The sequence below is a fragment of the Carya illinoinensis genome, chromosome 7, assembly GCF_018687715.1.
Source record: "Carya illinoinensis cultivar Pawnee chromosome 7, C.illinoinensisPawnee_v1, whole genome shotgun sequence".
In the NCBI taxonomy this organism is placed as follows: Eukaryota; Viridiplantae; Streptophyta; class Magnoliopsida; order Fagales; family Juglandaceae; genus Carya; species Carya illinoinensis.
This window is the reverse complement of record NC_056758.1, coordinates 945,816-969,664: the sequence shown is the minus strand read 5'-3', so window position 1 is coordinate 969,664 and position 23,849 is coordinate 945,816. Positions and strand designations below refer to the sequence as shown.

Genomic DNA, 23,849 nt, shown 5'->3' with positions numbered 1-23,849 from the left:
TTTGGCATGATGTCTGGTGCGGTGAAAGGGCTCTAAAGCAGGTGTTTCCTATGCTCCACCAAATTTCTTGTGACAAAGAGGCTGTTTTGGCTGATTTATTGGTACTATCTAATGGTGTTGTCCATTAAAATGTAAGTTTTTCAAGAGAGGCTCAAGATTGGGAGTTGGATATGTTTGATAATTTCTTTGACTCGTTATATGCAATGTCAATTAGCAATGAGATGAAGGATAGGATGATGTAGAATCTGAGTGGAAATAAAAAATTCTTAGTGCGCTCCTTCTATAAGGATCACTTGGGATTTCCTAATGACCATAACTTTCCCTGGAAGGCTATCTAGAAGTGCAAGGTACCTCCTAAAATTTCTTTCTTTGTATGGACTGCATCTCTTGATTCTCTTCGGCCATTATTTGTAATACAGACAATCTTCATGATTTGCTTATATCTCTCACTAGTGCTTAGATGTAATTAGGCATGTTTGTTGTATACTACCGGTGACTTCGGCGATGCCTCTTATATCAATAAACTTTATTTTTACTTGTAAAAAAAAAAATACTCCTTCAAAGGAACAAGCTGCTATCCTGCAGCATAAGGACCTAATAAAAAGATCAAACAATGAAGATCCACCACTAAAGCCTCTTGCAGATGCACTATGCTATACAACTTTAGGAAGGCTTTCTTCAGGGCCTTGTCTCCACATCATGAATCATACCATAATCTAATCCTAGAAAAACATTACCCACCTCAAGTCTACTATTACTAAAGGAAACATCCTCATGATATTTTTCTGTATGGAATTCATATTAAGCTATCATTCCTTACTTGATGCTCTCTAACAATAGAATATGTTTTAAGGCCTTTTTTTTTCATACATTGTTGCTTTGGGCTTCTTCTATTATATTGAATGGAACAAGTTTTAATGACTTTTATGCTACCTTCAGTAGCACGTAGTTTGTAATTAGGCTCTTTTTTGTATACTCCCTGTGTACTCAAGCTTTGCCTAATTACGTGGATCAATAAAATCTTTTTTACTTTAAAAAAAAATTACTTTTGTCTTTTTCTATTTTATGAATCATGAAGATAATTTTTCAAGCACCAAACTCATTAACTAATTGCAAAAAGCTCTACATACTTGTTCGGCACCATTAATTCAACCAAAACAGAGTATTGTGTTTTTTGTTTTCCCCCAAGACACAGGTTGGCGAGCATCTCCCCACTTCGGGCCATAGGTTGGCGATAGCTATCTAAATTTGTCCTTGAGATGATTATGAATTGCAGCTTCAATATGAAAGAACATCAAGATCTATATGGAGCAAATTAATTACATAACCTTTTGAGAATTTTGAGAAACAAGTTGCTGCTTACATCACCTTCACATTACTTTATCATTTTACATTAATCAAAATTGCAAATAACAACAAATTGTTCTCATTGCTAAGATTATAAAGCATCATTTTATTATATAGATGCCAAGTTTCTGGCAAATTTTCTGGCTTTGACCTATAATAAAATAAACTAATTTTGGGATAGAAGCATGCAATTGTATAGGCCATCTCAAAAGACAAAATGGCAAAGAATATGCTAGATCCTGTTTTTCTCAAAGCAGAAATAACCATCTTCAATGTGAAATATTCATAGTTACTTACATTTTTAAGTGTTGAAAGTATCTCTTTGAGAGCTGATGGAGCAACGGCGTCATGGGTTATGAGCTTTTGCAGACATGAAAGACCAATCACACTCAGCTTCACGGTTCTGACCTCACAAGCCATTAAAAAGATTCGTAGAATGTCATCATTATGCACTATTTCACTGGGACTTGATAATGAACGAAGCTGAAAAGAATAAAGAAGATAGCTTTCAAAGTCAGCCCCACACAACATTCGACTGAATGACAATGAACAGGGACATCTTTTATTTCATTGCTTCCACAGCATTGCATAGCATGAGTTACAAACCATAAATGTTTAAAATTCTTTTAAGTATATAAACATTTAACGTACAAAAGTAAGAAGGAAACATGGAGTCACCATAAAAAATTAAAAATTAAAAAAAAAAATCTAAGTTTTCGAGATCAAATATTGAAATTTTTAAATTATAGTTACTTATCAAAAAAAGAAATTGGTATTGTACATCTCCAGGAAGTACAAATTTAGGATAGATATTATTATTATTTTTTAGTTGGCATTGCGAACTGTAAAGGAAGATAAGGGATCATTGTTCTCAGGAAAAATAATGGAAAAAGGTGTACAAAAATGGCATAGAAATAGATAAACTACCTTTCTTTTTCTTCTAGTGTATTAAACATGTTTGAGGTATTGTCATTTGAATTCAACTTCGTAGCCAAGCTAAACTGGTATTTCCTCTATTCATAAATAGGACAGAGGGTGAATTCTTGGGTTCAGAAGGCATGTGCATAACTTACCAATAAAAAAATAATATTCTCTAGACAAGAACTTCAATCATTTCCATCAACAAGCTAACAATTACTTATCAAAAAAAAAAAATCAACAAGCTAACAATTAAAAAGGACAAAGAATAATTTCTTGCTTAAACAGCACAAACTCATTTCATCTCATTGTGCTTCTTTTATTTTTCCATCAGTTTCATAGCAACCAAATTTACCACTAACTAGTTCAAAAATCGAAAGGCGAAATTTGAAATCTCAACACAACAATAAAAGCAGCTACAATTTCCTATCCATGATACAAATATCAAGAATCAGTACTCAATGGATCTAGCTTTCATGACTTTCTTGTATCATTTTCTAGCTCCCAACTCGTAACTAGGTGTTCTCTTTTGTATACTATTTGTTTACTTGGGCAATGACTACTTACTTGATTCAATATAAAAATATATATATCAAGAATCAAAGTCTTGGTTCTTCTCTCCTCTCACGTTTTTTCTTCATTTCGAAGTCACAAAAACGCCACTGTAGAACCCTGTAGCTCCCAGAAATCAAAACTTCAAGATCACCTCCCGATTTATACGTCCCCCATCTCAAAATTCCAATGTCGTTTTCTAAGACTCTAATTCCAACAACATCAGTTTTTTTATAGATAAAACACCTATTCACTAATACAAAAAAATAAGAATAGTCTAATTACACAGGACTTGTACAAAAGAATTCCAACAACTCCAATATTTCAATCCGATTACTAAAAATCCAAATAAAAAGAATTTTCAGCAACTTGCATACGTCCGGATACAAATGCCAATATACAAAAACGCATTAAAGCATAAAGCATAACAATACATGAAAGAATAGATATAAGAATGAATGAATGACTGTGAAGAGAGCTGCGACCTTCAAGATGGCATGCTCGGCGCCGTCTTTGACAGCGGGGTATCGACGGCGAGCTTCAGCGGAGAGAGCACGGAGATCTGATTCCAAGACCGCCATGAAAGCCATCCCTGAAGCTCTCCGGTCTTATGTAAGTTAGTCGAATGACTGAATTCTAGGGTTAGGGATTAGTAGGCCGGTATGAGAAAAGGCATCGGATCATCCAGATCGGAGAGAGAGTTGAACCAAGATCTTGAGCGAGAGAGAGATCCGTTGTGAGAGAGTCACTGAGAATGTTTGACACGTGCGGTGCACACGAGTGGGGGTGTGATTGAGGATGGAGTCTTTGGGCCTGGTAATTAGGTGTAAGTTTGGACCGTTCGTCTCGTGAAATTATCATCTTAATTTATCAACACACTCTGATTAGATTTGTCCATTAAAATCAATTAAAAACATAGCATAATCTTGAAGGTTAATGAGTTCATGTTTGGATGATCTTTGACCGAAAAACTATCTAATTAAGACGAAATCACCAATGAACCAAACAAAGTTTTAACCAGTTAGAAAGTAATAAATTGGTATATAAAGTGTGATTTAGGTGCCGTTTGGATTGAAAAATAATTTAATATTATTTTATTATTATAATTTTTTTTAATTTTCACACAAAATATAATAAACAATTCGACTTTTTCAAATTTCAATTCAATTTTTTCAAATCTCAAAACAATAATAATTTTAAAAAATAATATCATAACAATATTTTATTCAAATTTTAACTTTCATCTAAAACCATCTTATCTCATCTCATTATCTAAACAATCCATTAGTGTTAATTTTATGCTAATAATTTTTCTTAGATAAAATTCGGGATAAATATTTTTTATTTTTTTCCCCTTACCAAATGTATATAGTGTATGGATGATGAGTAGAAAAATTCTTTTAGTTTAACAAGAATAAAACAAAAAAAATAAAAAATCAAATGTAATTTGTAGTATAGAAATGATGAGTAGAATGGCTATTTATCTAAAATAAGCATTATTGTTTTTAGTAATTATGCAAAAATAACATACTAACGAAATTAGGCTGAATGAAGAATGAAAGCATCATAACAGACCCAATAAACCATTGGCAATTGCCATCCCATTTGAGCTTTTCCATGTTGAAGGCCGAGTATCAAACAACCATTAAAACATCAAACTCTCTCTATTAGTTATAGTTAAAGGTTCTGCAAATACTGCAAACAAACTACATCTCTCATTATTTATGGCATCCACGGGATGCAAAGGACATGGGCAGTTTGTGATATTCATGAACACCTCAGTCAAAAGTCATATTTTCTGCTTTCTGCCTAATGGAATCAAAGAGCTCAGAAGACAGATAACGCTCTCCACAGCTGGGAAAAACCACCTGCATTACAAACAAAATGGATTAATGGGATTGGAATCAGCGCATGCAGACAAGTAAAATTCAGCCTTTAGTGTCAACATAACCTTCGTCTAGACATGGCACTGGCAAAGCAGAAAACGCACGCGTGAAAAGGAAAAAAAAAAAAAAATCAGGTTCGTTCCTGGCAAACAGATGACATACAGCTTTTCCTAGAGTCCACATGCACTCATGCTGGACCTTACTCCATGCACATTCAACCAGTGCACCACACCATGAACAGGAACTAAGACAAAACCAAGTTGGCTTAAGAAGTCTTTAACTATTTATGCCACTCCTAGGAACACCACTGAAGTATAAGGAGTCAAGTCAGCCAAATTCTTCTAAATTTTGTTAGAGATTATTCTGGTTATATTTCATATTGGACTTGAAGCTTTGGAATCCGTAGTTTTTACTTATTTTTCATTCAGATATTAATGACAAAAATGGAACTTCATTCCAAGATGAAACAACTTTGAGCTAGAGATCCATTTAGCACCGCCAATCTGGCACACAAGGCCATATCAAACATGACCCACTGAACCATTCATCAGAACTAATCACATTATCATAATGCATCAGTTATATGCCATATTGACTGCACTTAGCTCAACAATGTAACGAGAGAATTTATGAATCTTAAATGTTCAATCCATATGGAGTCCAAGTCATGTCTGAAAGATCTTCGGAGGGGTGCTGATACGAAGTCTGAATTAAATCAGCCTCAGCACACTATCATAATACAGACAAAATAGAGCAGCAGAGGTTCTATAGCAATTGGGACTAGGCAATTAGACTTACAACAAAGAGTTTTCCTGCATTTTCTGGCCTCCTTGCCAACTTTGTTGCAGCGGCCGCTGCAGCACCAGATGAAATCCCCACCTGCAGAAAACATGCCCCCAACATTAAGCACAGAAGTAGAGTATTATAAGAATCTGCACCAAATGACATCACATAAAATAGGAGTTTCTAACAGTGAGGGCCTGAGTTTCATAGCCCCTGATTAGACCATACAAAGTTTCTTTATCGTTGGATCAACAATGCAATCCTAACATTAGGAGTTTTCTTCTTTTTCTTATTTTTGATTAATTACTAAGATCTTTCAGCTTACCGCAAAATCTTGCATTTCTAAATCAAGATGTACTTGAACTTCAGCAAAGCATTATCCATTTTTGCCAATTAAAATTGCTAAGCTTTCCATGTGATCTGTTTAAAATGAATGAATATTCACATCAATGGATAAATGCAACAAAACTACGTGCTTCATATGTTCTTTAAAAAGTCAAAAGCTCCCACAATATAAAGGCTATGATCCCCAATTTCAATGGGTTGGATATTTTGAAAATTGAAGCAATCAAAACAATTTCCAAACTTCAATTAATTAAACTTTATTATTGTGAACAGTCACTGGATGCAATCATAAGAATATGGTTGTATCAAGTGCCAAATCCGATTCCATTGACCATTATGCTCGATTTTGTTCAGCATGCAAATATTATGGTCAGTAGCCTTGGCATGGGCCTTCCTGATCACCTATTGACACCATCCAGGTGAGTACTAATGAAAACAACTAACTTACCAGCAATCCTTCTTTCAAGGCAAGTAGCTTGGCAGTTTCGATTGCTTCCTCACTTGATACCTGAAAAAAGTTACCAAAAACATCATGAGCCATTGAAAGGAAATCCCTGCCTGAATTTGTAGCTAAAAGAGATATGAAATATTGCACGCAAACAGTACCACGCACTTGTCACTATGCTCCAACAAGATTCACAGAGAAAATACTACACCTGAAAATATTATTAAAAAAGGTCTCCATTCATGAAAAAGTACACAACACACATCATCAGTAACTATCACAAGGATTTGCAACTTTTGTCCACGCCTAGCATGGCATTTTGTCCAAGAAAATAGAACACTATTGTCTTCAAGATTCAGATAAAAATATACTCAAATGCAATTATGTTCATGAATACCAAAAATGCAAATGATGAATTTGGCAGTGAGAAAACAACAAAAACAACAATAGTAAAGATAAACAAGGCCTCACAAAGACTTTTCTGAACCTGAACCGAGCATGTTTGAATGTTTATTCAGATTTAAAGTGTACCAGAAACTAGCAAGAAAGAACCCGTTCTTTAGAAAGAACTGTGATCATTATTACATAAAGAAATAAGAAAAATGCAAGCCCCTAAAACTGACTCAAATCTAGATGATATCCCTTGGACTAAGTACAAACTGAAATGAACTTCCCTAATATATAATGTTAAAACAAATCTGATGTTAAAACAAACAAGTGCATAATAGACAATTAAACCAAACTGAAATGAACATTTGCATATCCCTTATTATGATGCAGTCTGGCCATGCTTATGCTGGATTTTTCACTCAAGAAGTGACAAGTATAACCATATCACAAGCAAATTAGTTCACAGGAGAATCGAAGTGGAGGCCAATAAAATAATTTCCAGACTCACTCGAATAACTTCATCAAGCAGGTTGACGTCCAGAAGAATAGGCAAGATACCAACACCAATTCCTTGGATCAGATGCTTGCCTATAAGGTGTGCATGCATGTAATATATATAGTTAGAGAACTTACTTGTGGAAATGAAAGAAGATGAAAGCAGCCATCTATATAGAACTAAATATAACACATAATTAGACAATTAAGGTAACATATATGCAACACAAATTTGGTTGCATATTTGACTGTCCAAGCATGGGCGACTTCTATCTCCATTAAAGAAAAAGAATCTCATATTAAAAGTGATTTATATTGAAACATACTAGAGAAATTGTCAAATTATTTTCAAAGCACAGGTAAATTCTGACTTTACTAGGATTTGTACTTAAATGGATCTGATTTACAAAAGCATGAATTACGAGTTTGTTTCTTTTGATAAGTAAAACAAGCTTTGTTAATTAGCAAAATGGCACCATCAAAGTATACATCAGAAACACCCAAGTAGAACAAGCTTTACTGACCAGGCTTTCCTCCATTCAAGACTGCGCTTTCAACTGGTTCTACCCCATAAACCTATCACATAAACAAAAGAAACATAAAAATTCACACCAAATAGGGACATGAGCTATCTCTCTTCCCTTCACATACACATACACAAGAGAACCTTGATCTTGCTGTTTTTCTCCTTGAGGAAACTCCCTGCACCAGCTATCGTACCCCCAGTCCCTATCCCTGCAACCAGGGCATCAACTTTCCCTCCCGAATCCCTCCATATCTCCGGGCCAGTGGTTTCATAATGGATCTAAAAAAGATTGACAGAACCATCGATTAAAGGTTTCAACAAGCTATCCACTTGACAAGATATCTAACAAGAAAGCACCTTTGGGTTAGCAGGATTTTCAAATTGATGAAGCAGATAACTATTGGGTATTTTACTGAGTAGCTCATTGGCCTTTTCAAAAACCCCATAAACACCCTTGGCAGGATCTGTAAGGTACAACTCTGCTCCAAAAGCTTGGGGCACAATTCTTCTCTCAAGACTCATTGAAGCCGGCATGGCAAGTTTAAGTTTGTAACCCCTGATTGCGGCGATGAATGCCAACCCAATGCCAGTGTTACCACCAGTAGCCTCAATGAGGACAGTCTTTTGCCATCATCCAAACATATCAATAATCATAGTATGTTAATCCCACCATTGTATAATAAGGGCAAGATATGTAGCAAAAGGACTAAGAAAAACAAAATTTACTCCAGTATGAGCATCACCAAACAATCAAACACATCCCTGAAAAATACTCACGGTCTAACTTGTTGAGTCATAATAGAGGGTTAACATAAGCACAGTTGTAATCAGATTGTAAATGGGATAATAAGTGGAACTTGCATGGTAGGAAAAAGCCACATTGCTGCCCTTGTAAAGAAATTTGAGGAGGGAGAAGGGTTGGGATCATTGTTTTAAATACCGTACCGTACCAGCCGGTATATTCTGTATTGGTCACTAGTCCGGTACAGGTACTACACTTGTTTCATACCGTCCCAAATATCGGCCAATATTTCGGCCCATACCGGCCGGTATTTCGGCCTTTACTCTTTTTTTTTTTATTTCTTCAAACTACAAGCTCATTTTCTGACCCTTAATTCAAACCAAGCTATTTATACTTTTTATATATAAGTATTTATATAGAATTTATTCATATATAGACTATTATTTTGGAATATAATTTATATATTTATTTATTTATATATATATCGACTATTCCGAAACGGTACTGGTACCGAAATATTTCGTTCTAGTGCCTTGATTGGTATCGCCTCCGATACGGTATTCAAAACTTTGGTTGGGATTCAATTTTTTTCTAGAATAAGACGGTCACAAACTGAAATCTGTATGACCAGTCTAAAAACACTCCAGATATAAGGGATTTTCAACACTAACCTTTCCCGGAGTAATCAGACCCTTATCCTCTGCATCTTGAATCATGCCATAAGCAATCCTACAAGCCAAAATGCACAAATGAGTTAGTATCCTTTAGTTGCTAGATCACTCCAGTATTATGCAAAAGACAATCAATACAAAACAATAACATGATATGCCTGTCTTTAATACTAGAACAGGGTTCCATCAACTCAAGTTTGGCGGCAATACGAGCTACACAGCCATCTACAATATGGTTGAGATATACCATTGGGGTATTTCCAATCAACTGCACAAGACAAATAATAACATTAGGAAGACTGAATTTGAGAAGAAGCGGAGTGAAAGAAAAATAGTTCTATGACAAGGTAATACTTCAGTAACATCCTTTTTTATTACACACGTGTCCTCCATGTTGTGTTTTGAACGAAACTTGAAACTGATTAAAGAAAAATGAAAAAGAGTCAGAAAAACTTCCAAGATACAAAGTTACGGTCTTAAAAAAATTACTGAGATGTCAAGGGCATATTTTAACAAAATCAAGACAAACTAAAATAAACAGAGCACAAAACAGAATCATAGCAAAGAATTTTAACCAGCCAACAGATACTCTTCAGAAATCTCCATCTAGTCCTGGAAACAGTCCAGTTATGTGCAGATTATTTACACAGATTGTTTAAAGCTCTACTCAAAGAGCACAAATTAATAACCAAAAAGGTTCACAAAACAGAAAGGAACAAAGGAAAGAAGACTGACAATATTAATGTCAAAGTACTCTATATTCGAAATGCCCTGATAATGTGGATCTTCAAATGAATAGCCTAAAACTAAAAAGCCTTAACTTTAAATAAGAGTAGTCTAAGAAGCAGTCCACAAAACAAGGCAGAAAACAGGGAAATAGCTAACACATTTTCAGTACTCAATACTTCTTCGTATAAGAAGTTCAAGTACTGGTGCAGAAGTGTACTTAGGTGGTGCCGTTTTGTTCAGGAATGTAATAAGCTTGCTGATCAATGAGTAATGGTGCAGAACTTAGCGAAAGTATCGCCAGAACATCAAAAGTTTAATATGAATTTCTATCACGAGCCAGTGTGCACGCCTGTTTTGGATTGAGAGGAGATGTCACGTCATCTCATATCAACTTATTTTATTTTATATCATCATTATAATTTTTTCAAATTTTTATATAAAATATAATAAATAATTTCCTTTTTTAGTCTTAATTTATTTTTTTTTAATTTTAAAATAATAATAATAATATTTTATTTAACTTTTACTTTTTATTTAAAATTATTTCTTCCCACCTCATCTTCATCTTTCAATCCAATCCGGACCATAAAGAACACAGATGGGAGTGATAACGGATAAAGGTCTAAGAACCCAATCTTCGGAAAGATTTCAATCATTGAGAATTTGAAGAAAAAACAAACCAAACCTACATTCCAATATACGTCGTCGATATTCAACATCCAACAAATAAAAACGATGTAAGTCCCAGTTTGGATATACGGTACATATACGGTACAGATGAGATAAACCGTAAAGTAGTTTTTTCTATTTAAACATATTATATTTTGTCTTTAAATTTTAAAAATTTCACTTAATTAAATAGAAATAAACAGTAAAAATTAACAATAAAAAGTATAAAATAATACATAAACAATGCACAACTGACATAAATAATACAGTATACAACTGACATAAACAGTGTGTAAAAAGTACATGAATAGTACACAATTTAGCTCTCTATAAAACAGTAAGACCCAAATCTTTTTTAAATCACAAAAATTTAAAACTATCTCGTATCATTTCATTATTTAAACATATATTTTTTACAAAATATTTTATCTCATCTTAACTTAAAAAATTTACTATTATTTAAAATATTTCATTTCATTTCATCTGAACTGTAATTTTTCTCTCATTTACTACTCGACAATATAAGTTGTAAGGCTACTTTTTTCCTATTGTTTAATATAGTGTTAAAGTCAATGAGTGATTCTCAGAATTGCTACTTGCTAGTAAAAGAGTAAAATATCCAGAAGGAGAATGGGAAAATGAAGTAGAAGTCCCCACCCTCTATGAGGGAGGGGGTATTTATACCTGGTCCTGGCTCTGCTGACTAAAAAAATTGTAGGGAGTTAGGCCGTAGTTAGGTCAGGTCTACTGGCAACCTCTTGGCCAAGTGATAGTGTGGCAGGGCATGGTAGACACCTCAGGGAGCACGTCATGAGGTACCTACCCTTAGGGGTAGGTTTGCAAACAAACAGAGCTGTTGATGAATAGTTTAAGCTCGACTCATATAAATTTGGTTCGGACTCAGTTCATTTGGTAAATGAATCGTGACCACCAATATTGATTCGAATATTAAACAAACTAAACTCATATAATCTCGACTCGATTTAATTTAGATTCGTGAACAAAATTCATATAAAGTCAACTTGAGTCATTTTAGGCTCGTCACAATATTCATAATATATATATACACTCTTACATATATTCTTTTATTGTATATATTTTTTTTGTGTTATATAATGCTAAGTATTACTATTAATTTATATTTCTTTATATTCGTTATTGGTATGAGAGCTATTGGCTATTATATATTAATTGTATTATATTGCTATTATATTGTTTTATCTTGATGTTAAACTTTATGATGAATTATTATTATGGTTCCTTATTTTTTAATCTCTTTTTTAAAAAACTCGCAATGATAGTTAGTTATCATTAATTAATAATCTTTTTTAATTAATTGTTGTTTTCTTTTAAGATCCTTTATATTATCCATCATATTTTTTAATTCAAGTCTTGAATTATAATCTAGACATTTTAAGTCATAAAATTCACAAAAACCAACACTATAAGTATAATAATAATTCATCATAAATTTTAATATAATGGCAATATATTATAATTTTATTATATAACAGCAATATAATACAATTAAATATATTATATAACAGCTATATATAATATTATATTATATATTAATTTTATAAAATATTATATAAAATACAATTAACATGTAATAGCCAATGGCTCTGATACCAATAATGTATACAAGGAAATATAAATTAGATATATATATAATAGTAATACTTAGTAATAATAGGCGATATAACCAGCCGTATGCAAGATGTCAAGATTATATAGGCGGTATATAACTGACTATATGGATGAATAAAGATAAAAGACAAATCATCTATGATAAAATTGAGTTCATTAAAAATATAATACTTACAAAGTGTTTAATTCTCGAAAGGATTGGAAGCAAAAGATATGAAATAAGTTTTACACAAGAGAGAGTATTTTAGAATTGGGTTGAGAGAGAAGGGAAGGGCTTCGGCTGAGAAATTCTGAATGCCTTCCTTTAATTACAGACTCCTTTATATAGATACTAACAAAGTGACTTTTATACAAAAAATTAATAATACATGCTTAACATTTTGTCTTCATGTGGCGGCTAATAACGAGTGAGGTTGAAAAGTAAATAGTAACAATAATCTGATAATAGACAAAGTTGCTTGTCTTTATTCTGAAAAGATAATGTTTCTAACAGTTTTCATCTGTCATAATTGCAAAAGCAATAATCTTCTAGAATCACATAATAATTTGAGGGTCATAATCTTGAAGTTCCAGATTAAATGGATCTTGAGAGTCTATCAGATGTACTGGATAATAAGATGAGTTGTCCTGAGAAAAAGAGGCTTGTTGAGTTTGAGAAGATGAAGCCTATTGATTTGGTGATGATGTAGGTTGTTGTAATGGAGATAATCTGATTTGATTCTATGGGTCTTCATCATCATCATTGTCTGAAATTCATGACATTGTCTCAGCTAATTTCTTCAAGTCATTTTTGCCAATAATGGATGTTAATTAAGCATGAAATCTACTCCATTAGACTAACACTTCAAAGGATTTGGTAATTTTTTAAAACATTTTTAAAACATGGTCATAATTATATTTTTTCCATCATTTGACAAAGACTTGGTGAGAAAAAAACATAACGGTTTTGAAAGAGAGATAAGGTCTGATGACATATTCTCACTTCATAATCTAATTTAATTTTGTTTTGAGGAAGAAAAGAATAATTGGTGAACAATGCTTTAATGTGGATGGATAATCATTTTGTGTCGAGAAAATCCTAAGACTTTCTTAGAGGGAGATAGGAAGAAGAAGAGACTACGGTCCATAATAATCCCACCATAGTAAAAACCATCTCATGAGTGTTTTAATCTCTTGTAATTTATCAAAATAGAAAAATCAGAAATGACGCAAATTTTTGTTTTATTTTAAAAATATTTTATCCACGCCTGCTGGTAATCATAATTATTATAATATGGTGAGGTTAATTTCCTTGTCAGATAAGGATTTTTTTTTTTTTTTCCGTTGTTCTAAAGTGAGAAATTATTTAATGGTAACCTTGTGAAAAGCAATAATTGGATATGCATGTGGAGAATGTTGAATTTGTAGGGAATAAGGGATTTCATAAATGATAATTGAATCAGTGTCTATTAATATGAATTCATAAAAATTATGGGTTTTCTTAATGTGTTGTGGAACATAATGCCAGTCTGGCAAGAAAAATGCATCAAGTAGTTTTTTGGGATCGGATAGATGCTAGATTTTAGACTCAATATGGAAAACTGGATGCCAATGAATTTTAATAATAATATAGGATGCAAAAAATTGAGATAATAGTGGAGGACTAATGATTTGAGAGAGGGAAGAAGAAAGAGAAACAGCTTTTAAGTATGTTGGTAATTTTAAAAAAGATAATGATGAAAATGGTTTGTAAGGTGGCCTAATATGTTGTGATGGTAATGACTCCAGTATCGTGTAAAGTTTTGGAGTTACATAAAGATAGGGTGAAAGATAGGGAGGAGATGGTGGCCTGGCATATGAAGATTTGGATTTTACTCTTGACTTTGAGGATGATATGATTTTCTCTATAAGAATTTTCAAGATAGAAAATCAGGAAGAGAATTAGATTTTCCTTTAATATGTTCAATATTAAAATAAAAAATACTTAATATAGCTTGCATCTAGTAAATATTTGTTTAGTAGCCAAATTTTTTACATCTTTAATTAAAATTTACTTGGTTGATTTGCAATTTATTCTAAGTAAAAACTTTTGATTTAATAAATCATCTTGAAATTTAGAAATACATAATACAATAGCTAAAATTTATTTTTTAATAGTATTGTAATTCTTTTGAGTAGGATTCCAACATCCTGAATGCAATCGAATAATCTGTTCTTAATTAGTTGATAATTTTTGCTTCATAATTCCTCCATAATCAATATCAGAGGCATCTGTTTCAATAATTGTAAAAATATGAGGGGATGGAAGCCCTAAGCATGATAATTTCTTAACATGAGACTTAATTTGTTTTCTAATATTTGTATGCTTTTCTATCTATGGGATGAATTCTTTTTTAATCTTTTGAATAATGGTTTACATAATGGCATGAGAGATTTATAAAAATCTGTAACATAATTAAGACTTCCTAAAAATTTTTGTAATTGTTACTTATCTTTTATTTTATCAAAAACTTTATTAGTAAATTTTATTGCTCTACTAATTGATGTAATAGTCCATTGATAGATATCATGCTCAAGAAATCTAATTTTCTTTTGGAATAGTTTTATTTTAGGTGATGAAAAAACTAATCCATTTTGTTTAATAACTTGGATAAAGGTATTTAAATGTTTCCAGCGTTGTTCAATAGATAAGAAAAAAATTAATCTATCATCTATATAAACTATTGAAAAGTGAGTGAAATGAGTAAATATTTCATTCATAATATTCTGAAATTCACTATAAATATTTTTTTTAATCCAAATGACATAACATTCCATTCATAATGTCCAAATGGTATTATGAATGTTGTTTTGTATCTATCCTTTTCATCAATTTGGATTTGCCAAAATCTACTTTTCATATCAAATTTTGAAAATACAGTGACATTATAAAGATGAGATAATAAATCTTTTTTATTAGGAATTAGATACCTAATTTATTGTAATACTCTATTAAATGGTTTATAGTTAATAACTAATCGAGAAACTCCTTTTTTTAATTTTGCCTATTTTTTAACGTAAAATGCAGCACAATTCCATGGTGGTTTATTCTTTTTAATTAATCATTTTGTTAATAAATCATTGATTTTTTTTTTTTTTTACAAAATTTTAATAGTTCATTATTCATGTGAATTGGTATAGTTTTAGTAAGAATATTCTTTTTAGAGAATTTTTTTTCATAAGGTAATTCAATTATATGTTTTTTTTTTAACTCTAGAAAGTATTAAGCAAATTAAAGCATACTTCTTTTTCAATTATAATTTTAAAGTTATTAATTTTTTGGATTAATAATAGATATTTTAATTATTCTTCAATTTTTTTATATTTTAATTCTTGTTTTAAGAAATCTATTTGTTTTTCTTTTCTTTTAATCTTATTTTTTGTTAAATTTTGATTTCTTTGGTTAATGATACTTCTTTTAAAGAATTAATTTCTTTTGAAACCGGATGAAATAAAAATTTAAATTGAATTTCTAGCCCAAGTATATTTATAAAAATTCATTATTTTATCACAAATGAAGGGCAAAGTAAGGTAAGAAATGAATTTTCCAATATTACTTTGGTGTTAATTTGTTTACTAAAATAAACGTTGTTTAAAGCAAATTTTTTTATTACAAATGTATGTATTAGATAATTTATAATTTATATTTAATTTTTTTCCATTGGTCTGGGATAATGTATCTTTTATTTTTTCAAAATATTTAGATGGTATTAATCCTTATTGTATGCAATTTAAATCTGCTCCTATGTTTAATAAGGCAATTGTTGTAAAATAGAATTGTGATTAATAGAGGCAGTTACTTCAATATACCATTTTTAAAAATTCATTTTATCAAAAATGTTAATAAAATTATCCGTCTCATCTTTAATAATTATTGCTGAATTTTCTCCTTATTCTTTTTTAGGAATCTTAATATTTTTATCTATTTTTAATAATATAATTTCTTGTAACAATTGTTTATTTGAAATTTCTAATTTAATATTAGAAGTTTTCAAATTTCAAATTTCTTGTTTTATTTCATTAATTTCTTGTTGTAAATCTTGTAATGTGACTTTTTGTGATTTTGTTTTAAACCTACTTATTATTTCTGAAAAATTGTATAGGGATGGTATTGAAGTATTGTGTTTGGTGAAGGTATTCTTCAATTTTTCTAAATAATCTTTTCTTTCTTGTGGCTCATTAATCTTATCAATTAATTCTAAGATAACAACCTCATGTTTTGAAAGAACATTAATATTTTTCTTACAAATACAATTATTTTTATCTAAATAATTACAAATATGAACTTTATCTTCTTCTAATTCATCATCAGAGTATTGCTATGAAGAGCTTAATTCTTTTAATTGATAATTTTTTTCTTTCAAAAAACTTTCTTCTTTGCTTTTAGGAATTATAAAAATATTTAATAATTTTTCCTTTAATATTTTTGATATATCTAATTCATTAATATGTTGTTTCACTTTACAATTTAATTTGTAACGTCTAATTTTTACACAATTATAACAAACAATTTATTTTTTCTATTTATTATACTTTTTTTGTATTCTTTATTGGTTTATTATATACTTTTTTTTTTTTATCTTTTATCTTTTTATAGGATGTTCAATATAGTTTTTTATATTTTCATCTCTTATTAGAATAATTCTTATAAATTCTTTTTCCTTTTTTATATCTTTTAGAAGGAGGTAATAATTGAGCATAACTAAACTGTTAACAAAAGGTATCTAATTCATTTCTAGTAAATTTCTTGTCGTTTTCTATTTGATTATTTAATCTTAAATCATTACATATAATTAAACAAGTTCTATTAATAGTGGTTATAATATCACCATATATCATATTAATAAAATCATAGTACTATCTAGTTTTACTAATAATTCTCGTACATTTTGGGTAAAGTAATATAAAAGTCCGGTTATAAACTTTTCCTTTCAATATGATTGTTAACAATCATTTTTAATCATAACTTTAATTAGAAAAATATTTTTATATTAACGAAAATCAGATAATTGATGACATTTTAAATTAATTAACAAATCACTAGTTCTTTCTTTAAATTGAATAGGATAACCAACAAAATGTTTATTTAATATGAATATTAAAATATTAACAGTATCTTCTATTGGTTGACCCTATTATGTTTTGATTATTTTCATTTTCTCATCATGTTCATATTGGGTTAATATTTTTTCTCTTTGTTCATTTGAAAGATAATGGTCCCACCAACCTTTTAGTTTACTAGTAAAATCTGTAACAATAATATGAGCTACTTGATGATCTGTTTTTCATTTCTTTTATAAACCTTTGCAACCATAATCATTTCTTGAAAATTATTTAATATTTAATATTCAGATAATACATCTATGTTCTATTCATATAATACATTTGGTGAAAAATTAAGTCTTACTATATGTTTTTTTTTCTCGAATTGCATATCCAGAGAGGTGGGCCTTAGATACCAATTTCGAGTAATCTAAATGATTGAGTTAAAATATTGCATACTTCATACATTTGGAACCAATATATTTAATTATTTAATGACATTATTATTAGTTTTAAATAGAAAATGATTAATAGGCATAAATCCAAGTTGTGATTTAAATTTGTTAATAGCATAGTTTATGCTTTATTTTGTAACTTGTGATTTAATTGGGTAATATTTCCTCTTATGCATAATATATTTTTGATATTCTATTATTACTTTTTATTTTTTTTATTTACTTTTGATTTCTATTTCTTTTTCAGTTTTTGAAAGTTAATCTTCCGAATAAATGGTGCACAACAATTCCTTTCAACTCCTTTCAACACGTTGGTCCCTTTGGTCTTTGCTCAAAACTCAAGATGAGAACTGAATGAAAAAAATGGGTGCAACACAACAAGCTTCACTTTGGACGTGGGACAACACACAGAATGGGAAGGACAACAACACAGTAGAGGAAAGAACGCCTGTAGGAGCTCTGAAACTTAGACATGCTATTGCCTGGTTTCAGGCCTTACTCTTGGAATGTAAAAAAAAAACAACAGGAGCTTTCTGAGTCAGGAGGCTTTGGCTTTCATAAGTAACTGCAAAGAAATAGGCTGGGAGGAAAAAGACACAAGGGGATACAATTCTAGAGCTTTTCGATGGTAGACTGATAGAGACGCAGCAGGGGTTGATTTTGGAAAAAGAAAGAGTGTGGTTTCTGTGAGCAAGCTTCAGGATATGAGTTTATGGAAGGGACTTTGGAGGATTTACGAAAAAAAGGTGGAGCTAAGAATAAGATGAAATGGATAGAGAGGGCTCGCTAGACTTCAACTGAAGGAAGCTCTGGTTTTTCTGGAGAGACTTACACAAGAGCAGGAAAAAAAATGATGGAGACTCATTTTTACGGAAGGCTTTGACTAAGATTTACAGAAAAGAAAAGAAAGGACTTACGAAAGAGAGAGAGGACGAAGCTTTTGGGTTTACTTTTTTCGCTAGGGGAGACTGACGCATAGAGAGGTCTGAAGTTTTGAAATGTTGGTTCATTGGACGTAGAGGGGAGAGAAACAGAGGCAAATGCTAGAGCTTTGGAGAGAAAGTTTTCGAAGTGAGCCGACTTATGGGAGATACCAAATATATGAGTGATTTACATAAAGGAGAGATTTTTAGAGGGAGTTTTCATGGAGAGACGCACACTGGGATTAAGGGAATGACTTTAGCTCAAAATGCTGGTGGACTGACAAACGGAAAGTAAAATGAATTTTTGGCTTGAAGTTCTACGGTTTCCATGAAGGGAATTCTTTTGGCTCAATCTCCTCTCCACTTTTGCTCTCTTGTCTAGATTATTTTCTAGTATTGGATTGTGTATTTTATTTTAGTTTTCTATGGAGAATGTTTTTTTAATATCTATAGCTCTTGTGATGAATATGGTTGGCTGAATTTTCGTACTAAGGTTAAAGGTGAAGTCTAATGGTTAGAGGTAAAGTCTAATGGCTCTTTTGACGCACGATGGGATTAAGGGAATTACTTTAGCTGAAAATGCTAGGGACTGACGGATGGAAAGCGAAAGGAATTTTTGGCTTGAAGTTCTACGGTTTCCGTGATGGGAGTTCTTTTGGCTGTATCTCCTCTCTATTTTTGCTTTATTTTCTAGATTGTTTTCTAGTGTTGGATTATGTATTTTATTTTAGTTTTCTATGGAGATTTTTTTTTAATATCCATGGCTCTTGTGATAAATTTGGTTGGCTAAATTTTCGTACTAAGGTTAGAGGTGAAGTCTAATGGCTCTCTTGACACACGCTGGGATTAAGGGAAGGACTTTAGCTGAAACCGTTGGGGGACTGATGGACAGAAAGTGAAAGAAATTTTTAACTTGAAGTTCTACGGTTTCCATGAGGAGAGTTCTTTTGGCTGTATCTCCTATCTACTTTTGCTCTCTTGTATAGATTGTTTTGTAGTGTTGGATTGAGTATTTTATTTTAGTTTTCTATAGAGAATGCTTTTTTAATATCTATAACTCTTGTGATGAACATGATTGACTAAATTTTCATAATAAGGTTAGAGGTGAAGTCTAATAGTTTAAATATTGTTTTCGGATCAACATTAAAATTTATATTGTGCGTTTGATTGATCGAATGGTTTTCTTATTGAATATTTTGATTATCTATATATTTATCTTGATTCATTGTGATTTTCGAATACATTGAATGCTTGAAAAAAATTTCTGTAATATTCAAATGAATTTGTGAATGTTATAATCATCAATTGTTCATACTTAATTATTAGTGACTATTTTTCTTTATCTTAACTGCTAAATTTTTCGATTAAACGGAATCATTATTCTATTTTAATTGAAGTGAATCGATCAGATACAATATTCTAAATTATTGGATGGATCTTCAAAATCTTAGTTGGTCTCCATATCAATTTATTTTATCATTTTAGTTTTATTCTGTTATTTTAAAAATATTTTTCTCAGTAATTTTCTCTTCTATTTGATTGCACGTTCCTTTTAATAATTTCTTTTCAATGTTTAAATTTATTTTCCTTATCATATAAGTCAATCCATATGGATTCGATCCTGTTAGGTACTACAACACATGTTCACGTGCAGGTAAAATTGTCGTGAATTTTTGGTTTACTAGTTTGAGTCAAATTTTAGGCACAACAAGTTTTTAGCGCCGTTGTCAGGGATTGCAATGTTTAATAAGAGTTTTCTTTCTTAAAAAAAAAAATTTAATAATCATTTTTGGCTAATTTTCTCTTATTTTTACAGGTACGATTTTTGTTTATTTTGTTGAAAAATGAATTGAGTAGCATTGCTTTCATATTCATATTATTTGGTAATTTCGTTCCATTCTCTTTTATTTTTATACTTATTTTATATTTAGTTTTTAAAATAGAAAACTTTAGGTGATACATGCATTAATTAATTTTTAAACATGACGATACCTTTTAGTTTTTTTTTAAATGTACTTGAACCTCTATGATAAATGATCTCATGGCAACGTGATCAAACTAGTAGATTGAGAAAAAAAGAAATTGCTTAATAAGAATTGTTTGATAGGTTGTCTGATGATTCTAAAAATCATTCTGACACCATGCTGACAATCATAGTATTCATGACGAACTCAAAAATGAGGAAACTTAAAATAATCAACCAATGAGAACTTTGAGTGAGTATTTGTAGCCAATAAGGACAAGTATTTCATTTTGCATGATTTTTCTTATGAATATGAAAAATTTTGATTTAAAACTAAGAGTAATTTAATTATTTTCCAAGTTTCATGATTTAGACTCAGAAAGTCCTTAATTGCATTTAAAAGAATTTGAAGAGATTTGTACAACTTTACAAAATCAAACTGTCAATGATGATATTGTTAGATTAAAGTTATTCCCATTCTCTTTACAGAAAAATTTAAAAATTGGCTTAATTTCTTAAGACTAAAATCTATTGGCAGATGGCTAGAAATGCAAAGAGAATTTTTGAAAAAAAATTCTCATAGGACAACACTCTTCGCAAAAATATTATGAATTTTTCTCAAAAAGAAAATGAGACATTTTTCAGTGTTGAGAGCGTTTTAAATAATTATTACTAACTTACTCACATCATAGCTATGAAATTTGGTGCATCATTAGTTTTTTCTATGAAAGTTTAACATCTCAAATGCGCCAGTTTGTAGAAATGATGTGCAATGGTAAATTTTTAAATAAAAATCTTGATAATGCTTGAGACTATTTTAACCAATTGCCTGAAAATGCCCAATCTTGGGACAACACAGATTGGTCAAATAAATCCAAGTCGAATGCCATGTTTCAAGACGGTATGTATGTCCTCAAAAGAAATAATGATTTGAATGCTAGAATAACAAATTTGACTAGAAAAGGTGAGGCCAGAGAACGTAGGAAGGTAAATTCAGCTAAGACCATCAAGCCCTCGATGTCTTCAAGGTCTAGAGAAGGCATTCACATTGGTGAACGTTTGGGGGTAGAAAGTGGGGTATCTTGAGGTTAGCTAACCACAGGCGAAGAGCCGATGCTTGTGCCCAAAGCCCCTTATTCGCCGCAGGAGAAGGTGTATCTATGTTGGTAGGGCGAGAGCACTTCCATGAAGCCTTTGGAATAGACTCAGAGGAAGGTTTTGGAGGGAAAGATGGTGGCACGGCCTTGGTTAGGAAGAGACGCCCTTTGACGAATGAACGGTTAGGCAATACCAAGAAACTGTCAAAATTGGCAGCTGTTAAAAGGATCCCGGTCCAAAGGGCATCCTCATGGTCAGCTGCCTAGGCATGGACTATTGACGTGGGAGAGCTCCAATTCAGAAAAAGGTTCAAAGGCAGCGGTGGCCTTTGTCGTCAAAAAGCTTGCTCTAGGAGACTCTAATTGGGAATTCCCGTTACATAACCTCCAAATTAGGAAATTCCCAACCCAAGCCAAAAACCACGAAAAACTTTCTCATCCATTGCTTATCATTTGATTGGTGACCCTCAAAATAGGCCAATCGTTGATTTTTTATATGAAAATTGAGAATATTGCTAGAAGAGCTCTTCAAAGAGTAAAATGCCAAGAAATCTTGGGCAGTTAAATTCAGGTATTCTTCCTTAGAAGGCTTCAAAACCATACAAAATACTATGCAAGAACAAAGAAGAACCTGTCACACATGAGAATAAAGTTGTGCAAGGACTAATCGAAGAAGATCAAGAACGTCGAGTATTAGGTGACAAAAAGGAAATCACCAACCATGGGTTAGGGCATAGACATGAATGGAAACTTTTTCGACGAACCATTCTTCATCAAAGCAACCACGACAGAGGAGTTCTAGAAGTATTGAATCTGAGATCCCGTAAGTGTTGCACAAAGTCGTCAAGTCCCTAGTCGTGAGAAAGAAACTTCACCCATAACCTTCGAAAGTGGAGACATCTTTAACAAAAAAAGACTATGGGGAAGTAGAGATTTGGGATGTGTTTCGTTGGGCCATGAGAGAGGGAAAAAGCAGAGAGAAAAGGGAAATGAGAGAGTGAATGAGCAAGAAGTCGAGATAGTAGGGTTCAAGAAAGTGAAGATAGCAGGAAGAAATCGTGAAGAAATGGGAAAATGAAAAGGAGTATGGAAATGAAGGGGTATGGGATAATGGCAGATCTCATCATTATCTGACTAAATGACGCAATTGAAAGAGAATGTGGCAACAGTTACTTGGTAACGTGCACACGTCCCTCGAAGTTTGAAATTCCTATATCTTGGTAAGTGGAAATGGCAAAATAAAATTGTTGCCCAGATGACTAACACAAGAGATGAGTGAATTGAGTTGTATTTAAAAAAAATAACAATTATAAATCAAATATACAATATAAAATATAAACAAAATACGAAACAACAATAAATATAAAGAGTAAGGGTAAGAGAAAAGCAAATTCAGTATGTTAACGAGGTTCGGCCCCACTGCCTACGTCCTTACCTCAAGCTACCCCTTAAGTATTTTTAAATTCACTATTCAACCTTTTTCAAGTGGAAATAGAAACCTATTACACATTTGAACAATACCGCTACAAAGGATCCATGTAGAACACCCTCTACACTTGCAATCACCTTAAATGTATTGATTCAACTATTTCTTGTGTAGAACACTTTCTATACGCACAAGGGTTATACACACCCTTTTATTGATACAAGAGTTAATAGTGGGTAGGTTATCAGAAAACACTCCTCAATAAGTGAAATAAGAATAATATAACGCAAACTATATATCTCTCAAAATGAACAAAGATTAAGGTTCAATATTTAGAGAAGAGAGAATGAAAGTTTTGAATGAATGTTGCATGCTCTTGATGTTGTAAATGTGAAGCTCTCAAATGATCGATTTATAGGCATATGAGACTTCATATTCAAATTTAAAAAGATTCACTTGTCAAAGATAACATCATTCACTTTTTCAAAAAATTTAAATAAAAGGTTTTTCTTTTTCAATTGTCAAAGATAACATCATTCTTTTTTCAAAAATTTCAAACCTAATCTTTTACTTTTGGCATATGGCAAAAGGAGCACACTTTATTTTTCAAAAATTTCAAATCTAATCTTTTTACTTTTTACATGTGACAAAATGATCACACTTTACTTTTCAAAAATTTCAAACATAATATTTTTATTTTTTGTATATGACAAAAGTGACACACTTTACTTTTCAAATTTTTCAAACAAATTATCTACTTTTTGCATAAGTAAAAA

General features: G+C 31.4%; 2 protein-coding genes across 17 annotated transcripts in view; both read right to left on the bottom strand.

Moving 5' to 3' along the window:
• Positions 1-3,620, bottom strand: part of LOC122314678 (protein MON2 homolog) — a 66,559-nt gene extending 62,939 nt beyond the window's left edge. For 4 of the 13 annotated variants that reach the window (XM_043130172.1, XM_043130175.1, XM_043130176.1 and 1 more), the window contains exons 1-3: positions 3,303-3,614; positions 2,275-2,360; positions 1,645-1,750 (exon numbers count right to left, since the gene is read on the bottom strand). In XM_043130172.1, coding sequence (XP_042986106.1) covers positions 1,645-1,750; positions 2,275-2,360; positions 3,303-3,407 — 297 coding nt within the window. In that variant the 5' untranslated portion in view covers positions 3,408-3,614. Of the gene's footprint in view, positions 1-1,644; positions 1,831-2,274; positions 2,361-3,302 lie in introns of those variants that run through there. The other 9 variants (XM_043130174.1, XM_043130177.1, XM_043130178.1 and 6 more) reach the window with 6 other exon arrangements.
• A 764-nt stretch (positions 3,621-4,384) lies between these two features.
• LOC122315141 (bifunctional L-3-cyanoalanine synthase/cysteine synthase D2-like) lies at positions 4,385-10,184 on the bottom strand. Of its 4 annotated transcripts, none has more exons than XM_043130909.1 (11): positions 10,047-10,184; positions 9,455-9,518; positions 9,259-9,368; positions 9,101-9,158; positions 8,045-8,308; positions 7,829-7,966; positions 7,686-7,737; positions 7,175-7,254; positions 6,280-6,339; positions 5,502-5,582; positions 4,385-4,685 (listed from the first exon to the last, which is right to left on the bottom strand). In XM_043130909.1, exons 2-11 carry the CDS (start codon positions 9,491-9,493, stop codon positions 4,596-4,598), a joined length of 972 nt encoding a protein of 323 aa, XP_042986843.1. In that variant the 5' UTR covers positions 9,494-9,518; positions 10,047-10,184; the 3' UTR covers positions 4,385-4,595. The 4 variants fall into 4 exon arrangements, with proteins under 4 accessions (XP_042986843.1, XP_042986845.1, XP_042986844.1 ...); XM_043130911.1 differs by lacking the exon at positions 10,047-10,184 and adding an exon at positions 9,922-10,009; XM_043130910.1 differs by lacking the exon at positions 10,047-10,184 and adding an exon at positions 9,836-9,987.
• Positions 10,185-23,849: the final 13,665 nt, after the last annotated feature.

Coding starts and splice junctions, on each gene's coding strand:
- LOC122315141 (XM_043130909.1), bottom strand. CDS start 9,493: ATGGAGGACACGTGTGTAATAAAAAAGGATGTTACTGAA. Junction 9,159..9,258: donor TGTTCTAGTATTAAAGACAG/GCATATCATGTT, acceptor TTTGGCTTGTAG/GATTGCTTATGGCATGATTC. Junction 7,738..7,828: donor AGAAAAACAGCAAGATCAAG/GTTCTCTTGTGT, acceptor TTTATGTGATAG/GTTTATGGGGTAGAACCAGT.